This window comes from Agrilus planipennis, unplaced genomic scaffold (assembly GCF_000699045.2).
Source record: "Agrilus planipennis isolate EAB-ADULT unplaced genomic scaffold, Apla_2.0 scaffold251, whole genome shotgun sequence".
In the NCBI taxonomy this organism is placed as follows: Eukaryota; Metazoa; Arthropoda; class Insecta; order Coleoptera; family Buprestidae; genus Agrilus; species Agrilus planipennis.
In genome coordinates, this window is record NW_020439110.1 from 170,388 (window position 1) to 181,259 (window position 10,872).

At 34.9% G+C, this 10,872-nt stretch overlaps 2 protein-coding genes across 2 annotated transcripts in view; both read right to left on the reverse strand.

Annotated features, from left to right (window-relative positions):
- Nucleotides 1-10,872, reverse strand: part of LOC108740457 (facilitated trehalose transporter Tret1-like) — a 24,376-nt gene that overhangs the window by 10,544 nt on the left and 2,960 nt on the right. The gene's annotated exons all lie outside the window — the stretch shown is intronic.
- Nucleotides 738-2,757, reverse strand: LOC112905347 (facilitated trehalose transporter Tret1-like). Its single transcript, XM_025977539.1, has 3 exons — nt 1,555-2,757; nt 1,363-1,497; nt 738-1,299 (listed from the first exon to the last, which is right to left on the reverse strand). The coding sequence occupies exons 1-3, from the start codon at nt 1,892-1,894 to the stop codon at nt 785-787; spliced, it is 990 nt and encodes a 329-aa protein (XP_025833324.1). The 5' UTR covers nt 1,895-2,757; the 3' UTR covers nt 738-784.

Sequence of the window (10,872 nt, forward strand, 5' to 3'; positions counted from 1 at the left end):
TTAAAGGTGTATGTTTGGAGCACGACGCTGAACGGGTGCGAAACATGGACAGTGGGCGCGGCGGAAAATAAAAGGTTAGAAGAGTTCGAAATGTGGTGTTACAGGCAAATAATGAGGATACTCGTGGCTGGAGAAGGTTAGAAAGAAAGAGGAAAACAGAGGACTCTGTGGAAGTCAATAAGGAATTGGCGAGATAGGTTTCTAGGACACCTTCTCAGGCATGAAGAGTGGAGGAGCGTGTCTAACCATTAGTCTTAGGACTGACAACGTTATGATGATGATGAATTATTGGTTGGCTGACGTCAACGCACAGTCCGAACTTCTTTGTCCAGAGAATTTTTCAGAGATGTTCTTTATATACGTATAAAACGTAGGTGAGTATTACGAAATAATTTTTTACCACCCCAACCTAGAATTTTGATAGAATCGAACTCTATGTCAGTAAAGTCTTGGACAACGATTGGTAAATATCTAATACATACAATGAAATTAGTCAATAGGCCTACCTATGTGGGGAACGAAGGAAATAACAGGGAATTTTATACCATTAGGGAGGGTTTCATCCCTTTAACTCATTTCTGACTCGCCTCTCATTACATGGTACTCATCAGTAGGGGTATGATAGCGGCTATGCGAGTACTCACCCCATCTCCCGCCGAAAAACATAATATAAAGTCTACGATTTTCGCAAATCAAAATAATCATACACATTATTGTGCCCATAATAAAAGACAAACCAGATAAATAAAAATTTAATTTCAACGGTACGGTTTATAATACAACATCAGAATTTTCCAGTTTCATGATTATTACTATTTATAGCTTTCTCGCTTTTTTGCCGATTAAGTATCCTTTGAATTTCATCAAATGATTTTCCCTTTGTTTCCGGGAGTATGAAGAGTGCAAAGAGAAATCCTAGAAAGCAGCAAATACTGAAGAACCACAAGCAAGTATACTCTCCCAAAATTTCGTTCAAGGGCTGAAACGCAAATTGAACACCAAAACCCAACGTTTGTGACAGCAACGTAACTGTGGACACAGCGACAGCCTTTATATTGATTGGATATAATTCTGAGGCAATCATGAAGTTCAGGGAGAGAATACCAATCGCAACGAACACTTCAAAGAGCATCAAACTGGTGACTGGCAACCAGGAAATTATGTCAACGTTATAAGAAGTAACGTCTTGAAGATAAAAATATAATCCTAAACAGAACATGCTTACAGAACATAACAAACAGGAAACAATGAGCAAGGGTCTTCTACCAAAACGATCAACAACTTGTCCGGAAGCCAAAGCTGAAAATATATTCGTATTAATTTCTGTTATTGATTGTTAAGTTTATACACAAAAATATTTACCACCGATAAAATTGACAATTCCAAAAATAACACTAGCATTTCTTGAAGACAAACTACTTCCTGTTGCATTAATAATAGTTTGCATATACGATTTAATTACATCATTACCACAAAAATGTAATATCAACTTTATACCTACAAGAAATAGTGGAAGTCTAAATCAATGACTTTATCAAAAGAATATATACTTACAAATGTGTATAATCAACGATTTTCTATAAATCTTTTTGGTAAGAAGTTCACAAATAGTTCCTTTATTTTTCATATCCTTTTCTACTGAAGAACCGATTTCTTTAAGCTCTTTTTCAAAAAAGGCTTCATCAGATGCATCATTAGCCAGTTTCTTAATCACCTTTTTGGCTTCATCTTTGTTTCCTTTTTTAATTAAATGATACGGAGATTCCGGTATGAAGAAAGTACATACTACGGGAATAATCGAGGCACATGCTGAAATAATTGCGAATGTTTTAAAGGACACATAAGGCCCTATAACGAATCCTATATCCGTTAAAAGAATTCTCAGAATTATCATAAGAAAATTCAGTCGACCCCTGTTATCATTGTGTGATATCTCACCAAGGTAAATGGCACCACACTAAAAAGAAGTACGTTACGTAAGTGAATATTGAAATCTGACAGAGAGGAGGATAATGAATTACAAAAATGTATTTGGGTTTGTTCCGTTCATTTCAATTTAAGAATGTTGTTATGCAGTTTCTCGAAATTATTGGTGTCAGAGACACAGTATAAAGATTCTATACAGTAGGCTCACTTCCTGGTCACACCCATACGTCCTTCACCTGCTGACGCTTCACTCGCTAAGCTGACGTGGTGATGCGTCGACAAGAGAGGAATGTATGGGCGTGGCTGGAGAGTGAACCTACTGTATCGATCTTTATACTGCAACAAAGCCATTGAACCGTATTCGTATATGGCTGTTCAGGGGCACATAAAGTTAATTTATGAGGACCTGCAAAAGTGTTTTTCTAGCAGATCTAGAGATCTACTGCAGAGACGGTCAAACTCCACTCCTAATGCTCCTAGGTGCTTCTGCAAGAGCAAATGAGAGAGGTTTGCAAATCTATATTCGTCCTGTTTCCTCTTTGACCCAAAAGAGATAGGTATAGTGTCACAGGTATAGTGTCGAACGATACCTGTCTCTCTTTCTCTCTAGAACCATAACCATAACCTTCCGGTTATGCTCAGTTACGAGGAAGAGAGACAGGTATCGCTCGTTTCTATATATCTCTCTGTTGCATACACTGTAGAAGTCAAGGTTCGGCCGGCTCTGACCTACTGTATCTTTATCCTGTGTCAAAGATACCTCTAGAATTGTGTTCAGATGATGCATGTGTTTGGGAGGTGTTTGACCTCGTACATGAGAACAGGATTGCTTAAAAAGGAGCGGTCTCTACTGAAAGGAAATAGCCCATTGTACCTCTGTTGTCGTTGTCCGAAATTTCTCCAATATACATTGACGAAATCTGAAAATTCAACAAGTTAATATAACTAGTATCAAAGGAAAATGGGTTCTTTTGGCTGTCGAGGAAAACCTGGAAGACCGGGTATATTTTCTAAGTAGAAAAGAAAATAATCTCATTCAATAGAAAATTTGAACTGAGGCCTAATACAACGGGAACTTGAGAATCTACGTGTGATAATAAATGACATATGGAAAGGGAACGCAAAATTACCAGAAGAATGGAGGACGGGCATTGTGGCACCAATATACAAAAAAGGCATAAAGACATAAAAAATTGGCTCGAGACAGAAATGGAAGAGAAGAATCTTATGGATGATACACAAATAGGCTACAGAAAAGGGAGAGGGACACTGGATGCAATATACATAGTAAAGACAGACAATGAGGAAGAAATAAAGAAAGAAAAAGGAGAACCAATTTTTTGCTGATATCAAGGGAGCCTTTGACAGGATAAACAGAAAGAAAATATGGAGTATAATAAAAGAAAAAGGAATAATAATAACAATAAAAGGGACACACACACATATGAATTTTGGATACTATGCTACAGTAATAACTATTATGGTAAAAGAAGGTATAAAAACTAATTTAGATTAGCAATTTATCTATACAAGATATTACAGTAACTTACATGCCTACAAATGACTGCTCCCATTCCAGCAACAGTCCTTCCAAAATATAAAGTAATCGGACCAGAAGCAAAGAATATAAAAATCCAGGAGATTAAATTTAACACCGCTCCAATAATAAATAATATTTTCCTACCAAAAATATCAGGTGCATGTATTGTAAGAGCGCTGCCCAGAAAGTAACCAAATATAAAAAGACTCAATAATAACACTATTGATATACAAAAATATAGTGACGATGTTAAAATTTGCGAAATTAATGTTATTAAATATGATTAATTGTCGTTTCAGCCATCTTCANTTATTATGCGTTTATCTTTTCGCAATTGTTTTATTGATGTCTGTCTTAAATTTTGTATATATCACTTATCAAACTTCTGTATTTTTTTTGTGATTCGAGTTATTAAAAAACCAAAAAAAATGAAGATTAAAATAGGTTGAGTTTTCGGTTGCGTTGCCGTGTTCGCAAGTCACAATTGGCAAACTCTGCAATAAACTATATGTAAGAATGGACATATCTTCTTTCATGTTTCCGCATGGGGCTACAGCTGTAGTCTTTTGTTGCGTTTTGAACACGTCCTTGTTAAGTTATGAAATGCTTCATGAATAGTACAAAGTGGAAAGAGATAACCGAATAAAGAGATGTAGACGAACATAATTTGAGCACGTTGCCAGCATCGGACTTTAAAGAAAATTCAACATTCTCAGGAATTTGGGAAAGCAAAGATGTTTGTTTAAAGATATAATTCCAACCAGGCAGTTATAAAGTCGACTCTGATCTTTAAAGTATCTAAGCAACCTCTAACTGCTGCCCGCTGCACCGTTTAAGATTCTTACAGATAATTTATTGCGAACTATGCCAATTTTAATCGTTTTAAGTATAGAGCAAAGGTGCGCAAAGCCAAAGACCCAAGTTTGATTCCAGGCTAGGATGTGACAGTACCAGCAATTTTTTTTAAGTACATCATTTTGCTGACTTGTGTAATTTTTATTTATTAGTATACTACTTCAGGCATGAAGGTCTAGTTAGAGACATATTAGAGGCAGAAACAGGAGTTAGGAGGGGTAGAGGTAGACCTAGATTAGATTACTCTTCGCAAATAGTTAAGGATGTGGGCTGTTCTAGTTTTAAGGAAATGCGAAATTTAGCTCAGGATAGGAAAGACTGGTTGGACACGTACCTCCAGTCCAAGCAGTCTTAGGACTGATGACCTTATGATGATGATGATGAGTATACTACTTCACTTGCATCGACTCAACGAGGGAATTTTCGAATTTTAATAAGGGTGAACGCGCAATATTATGACGAGTGAGTTACGCCAAAATTGTTACAATGACCACTTAAAAAAGTCGATTTAATAAAAAGCCAATAAATTGATTGCATTTGTAGTTTAATTATATCGTAGAAATTGCATAAATATGATGTTTTTATCTAATACCTATGTATAATAAATAATAACAAAAACGATAATGAACCAAAGACAACTACAGCTAATGTGTGTACTCAAATAAGACAATGATTAATTAATAGATAGTATGAGTAAATAGAATCTATGTTTTTCAGACAAATTGTTTTTAGGTTGATATTAGATCATAGGTAACTATCTCATGTGAGGATTATATTATTTATAATTTACACGTGTATATCTGAATTCCTCAATTTAAATGAAACTTTATTAATCATAATAACATTTTTGAACGTAATCAGCAGTTAAGTGTGGAAATTCGAGCAAAAGATTACATTGTTGGTTAGATAAGTAATTAAAAAATTATCTTAAATGCTTTCACAAAGATAATAAAAAGTGTAGTAGAAATTATCTTATCCAAATTTAAAGGTTTAACTGTTTACTATAGTAAATATTGGTTATAATGTACTGTACGTTATATCAGAAGTTCGTGAATGATTTCATTTTTAAATTCTTTAATAATTGTTAGTAAAAATGCTAACATACAATGAAAGCAAAACGAAAATAGCACAATATTTCATTTCATCGTTTAACAATGCCCAAGTTCAAATATCCTTTCGCTGTGTATAGCAAAAGATAATTTTTGGTTTGTGTATCTTTTAAAAAAATAATTTCTGCGAGGATTTTTGATATAAGTGTGTACGTCATAAACAAGTTTTACTTTCGATCAATATTTAGTGATAAATAATTAATTTTCGAAAAACGTGAACTATACCTAAAGTAATTTATATTACAACCAATTAAAACTTATAAATATAATTAGAACCACTGTGATTAAAAAATGAAATAAAAAATTAGATAATGACTTTTTGTATTGTTTCTTTTATCATCTTGTTGAAAAGTAAGATACAGACGCATTACATTTCACAGTATACAATGAAATCAAAAAGGTACTTACCAAAAAAAAAGCATGATAATGCCTATAACCTATTTTTGGAGAACTATATAATTTGATTTTTGTTTTGTAACCTAAGCTAAGTGCATTTCGGAATGTATCTTTTTATTTTATCTACTGTAGTTATTCCAAGTGTTGTACAAAAGGCGTTTCGTATAGAAATTAAGAAAGAATATTCACATTAATATTTCATATTAACCACTAGGAAATTTAAAGTGTCTTTAATAAATAGATTGGACTATTGCTTTAGTATAGCTACTTATACAGACGTATCCGACAGTTGGATGTCCTTTAACAAAGTGTCTTTAATAAATAGATAAAAAGTAATTACTGATTTGTATGAAAATAAATAAAAGTAAAACAAAAATTCTGGTATGTAAGGGAATCAAAAGTAGGGAAAGAGCGAATATAAAAATAAGAGACGGAAAATAGAAGAAGTGGTTGATTTAAGGTACCTAGGAAGTCAGACAAGTCAGGAAGGAAGGAGTAGTGAGGATATAAAGCAAAGGATAGAGCAAGGTCAAGTCGCCTTCGGCAATAAGAAGTCACTTCTATGCTCGCGAAGGGTTAATTTAGAAAATCGAATAAGATTATTAAAGGTGTATGTTTGGAGCACGCCTCTGTACGGGTGCGAAACATGGACGGTAGGCGCGACAAAATGGAAGAGGTTAGAAGCGTTCGAAATGTGGTGTTACAGGCAAATAATGAGGATACTCGTGGCTGGAGAAGGTTAGAAAGAAAGAGGAAAACAGAGGACTCTGTGGAAGTCAATAAGGAATTGGCGAGATAGGTTTCTAGGACACCTTCTCAGGCATGAAGAGTGGAGGAGCGTGTCTAACCATTAGTCTTAGGACTGACAACGTTATGATGATGATGAATTATTGGTTGGCTGACGTCAACGCACAGTCCGAACTTCTTTGTCCAGAGAATTTTTCAGAGATGTTCTTTATATACGTATAAAACGTAGGTGAGTATTACGAAATAATTTTTTACCACCCCAACCTAGAATTTTGATAGAATCGAACTCTATGTCAGTAAAGTCTTGGACAACGATTGGTAAATATCTAATACATACAATGAAATTAGTCAATAGGCCTACCTATGTGGGGAACGAAGGAAATAACAGGGATTTTTATACCATTAGGGAGGGTTTCATCCCTTTAACTCATTTCTGACTCGCCTCTCATTACATGGTACTCATCAGTAGGGGTATGATAGCGGCTATGCGAGTACTCACCCCATCTCCCGCCGAAAAACATAATATAAAGTCTACGATTTTCGCAAATCAAAATAATCATACACATTATTGTGCCCATAATAAAAGACAAACCAGATAAATAAAAATTTAATTTCAACGGTACGGTTTATAATACAACATCAGAATTTTCCAGTTTCATGATTATTACTATTTATAGCTTTCTCGCTTTTTTGCCGATTAAGTATCCTTTGAATTTCATCAAATGATTTTCCCTTTGTTTCCGGGAGTATGAAGAGTGCAAAGAGAAATCCTAGAAAGCAGCAAATACTGAAGAACCACAAGCAAGTATACTCTCCCAAAATTTCGTTCAAGGGCTGAAACGCAAATTGAACACCAAAACCCAACGTTTGTGACAGCAACGTAACTGTGGACACAGCGACAGCCTTTATATTGATTGGATATAATTCTGAGGCAATCATGAAGTTCAGGGAGAGAATACCAATCGCAACGAACACTTCAAAGAGCATCAAACTGGTGACTGGCAACCAGGAAATTATGTCAACGTTATAAGAAGTAACGTCTTGAAGATAAAAATATAATCCTAAACAGAACATGCTTACAGAACATAACAAACAGGAAACAATGAGCAAGGGTCTTCTACCAAAACGATCAACAACTTGTCCGGAAGCCAAAGCTGAAAATATATTCGTATTAATTTCTGTTATTGATTGTTAAGTTTATACACAAAAATATTTACCACCGATAAAATTGACAATTCCAAAAATAACACTAGCATTTCTTGAAGACAAACTACTTCCTGTTGCATTAATAATAGTTTGCATATACGATTTAATTACATCATTACCACAAAAATGTAATATCAACTTTATACCTACAAGAAATAGTGGAAGTCTAAATCAATGACTTTATCAAAAGAATATATACTTACAAATGTGTATAATCAACGATTTTCTATAAATCTTTTTGGTAAGAAGTTCACAAATAGTTCCTTTATTTTTCATATCCTTTTCTACTGAAGAACCGATTTCTTTAAGCTCTTTTTCAAAAAAGGCTTCATCAGATGCATCATTTGCCAGTTTCTTAATCACCTTTTTGGCTTCATCTTTGTTTCCTTTTTTAATTAAATGATACGGAGATTCCGGTATGAAGAAAGTACATACTACGGGAATAATCGAGGCACATGCTGAAATAATTGCGAATGTTTTAAAGGACACATAAGGCCCTATAACGAATCCTATATCCGTTAAAAGAATTCTCAGAATTATCATAAGAAAATTCAGTCGACCCCTGTTATCATTGTGTGATATCTCACCAAGGTAAATGGCACCACACTAAAAAGAAGTACGTTACGTAAGTGAATATTGAAATCTGACAGAGAGGAGGATAATGAATTACAAAAATGTATTTGGGTTTGTTCCGTTCATTTCAATTTAAGAATGTTGTTATGCAGTTTCTCGAAATTATTGGTGTCAGAGACACAGTATAAAGATTCTATACAGTAGGCTCACTTCCTGGTCACACCCATACGTCCTTCACCTGCTGACGCTTCACTCGCTAAGCTGACGTGGTGATGCGTCGACAAGAGAGGAATGTATGGGCGTGGCTGGAGAGTGAACCTACTGTATCGATCTTTATACTGCAACAAAGCCATTGAACCGTATTCGTATATGGCTGTTCAGGGGCACATAAAGTTAATTTATGAGGACCTGCAAAAGTGTTTTTCTAGCAGATCTAGAGATCTACTGCAGAGACGGTCAAACTCCACTCCTAATGCTCCTAGGTGCTTCTGCAAGAGCAAATGAGAGAGGTTTGCAAATCTATATTCGTCCTGTTTCCTCTTTGACCCAAAAGAGATAGGTATAGTGTCACAGGTATAGTGTCGAACGATACCTGTCTCTCTTTCTCTCTAGAACCATAACCATAACCTTCCGGTTATGCTCAGTTACGAGGAAGAGAGACAGGTATCGCTCGTTTCTATATATCTCTCTGTTGCATACACTGTAGAAGTCAAGGTTCGGCCGGCTCTGACCTACTGTATCTTTATCCTGTGTCAAAGATACCTCTAGAATTGTGTTCAGATGATGCATGTGTTTGGGAGGTGTTTGACCTCGTACATGAGAACAGGATTGCTTAAAAAGGAGCGGTCTCTACTGAAAGGAAGTGCCGATTAGTAGAAAAGGGATACATAAAGGAATAAGGGGTATAGACGTATATTATAGACATTGACAACAGTCGAATTTGAGAAAGTATCAGAGGTGGTTCAGTTGAGAGTCAGAGTCCGATCTTTGAATAAAAGTAGTGAAAGTGTTTGTATTAAGAGTAACAGTCTGACTACGTTAGTAAGTCACAACATATTTGTTTCTTTATAATGTTTATAGTCAAAAAAGTAATAAAAGTTTTACACGAAGTAAATTGCTTTATTGCTTCGACATCAGATGTACGCATCTAATTATAAAAATCACAAATTTGCTGATATAAAATGAATAATGCGTAATACAACAACAAACAGTACTGCTTCATGATATCCAGACAATCATACGAATTCTTTGAAGGTATCGATTATTGATCTTGAAAAATCTCGTGGGAAATATCGATACGATACTATATCGATAACGAAACCAAAAATATCGTGTCCTTTTGAGATTATGGAAGAATATAAAATTATACAATAGAATTATTTTTATTTTTTGATGTTAGAGCAAACAAATTCAATTGTCAAAACCAATAACTCGATATTCTTACAGTTCTGGTCAATATGAGATGCAATTATATCGATAAAATGTCGTCACATCGTGAATCTGTACCAAATAGCTTTTGAGATCCCTTTTTGCATCTCCTACTTAATTATTTAGGTTGGAGTTATGTACAAGCAAACGTCAGAATGCATGCATAAGGACTTACATTCAAAGAAAGAATATTTGCCAATCCACCCATTAATCTAGATGCGCACAACATTTCTACACCATTAGCGAAGTACATTAAAACCCACGATATCAAATCACAACTGCCTGCTGCTATTATAATGGTTTTTCTCCCAAAAACATCTATTACCCATATGGTAAGGATGGTAGCCAGTGTACCACCTACGTTATATATGCTTACAACAGTTGATGATTGAATCTGCAGATAAATTAAAAATGAAATTGACAATTATAATATTATAACATTTTACAAGTTTGATAGAATTTATTTAATAGTTGGTAAGGTTGGGCCAGTTGTTAGCAAACAGCCCCCCCCTCCCATTGGGAATATGACACGATGTGTATGGTGTCGTAAGACACCCGATAGGAACGATTTTTCTTATTATTTATTTAAAACTGCAAACTAGCACCCATTTACCTACTCTGTTGGTAGGTTAATTAGTGATCGTTTAAATAGAGGAGGCAATAATAGTCAGGGGTCGAGAGTCGAATTCAAGGTCACGAAAAAGGGTGGTGAGGCGGCTTGCCGTCTTCACTGACCATGTGGTGTATCCCTGCCATTTTCTACGTACTCCAATTATATGCTACGGTAGGCTAGTGTTGTTATTATATTATTAAATTATTTATTAATTATAGTTGAATTACTTTTGGAGTAAATAAATTGTTTTTATCCGTTAGCTAACATGTAATTGTTACATAAATTTTGTTGACTGAGTTATTCTCAATTATATAAACTCCCTTATAATATTAGATCAAAGTAATTATCATCATCATCATACGGTCATCAATCCTAAGACTGGTTGGACACGTACCTCCACTCTTTCCTATCCTGAGCTAAACTTCGCATTTCCCTAAAACTAGAACAACCCACATCCTTAACTATTTGCGAACAGTAAT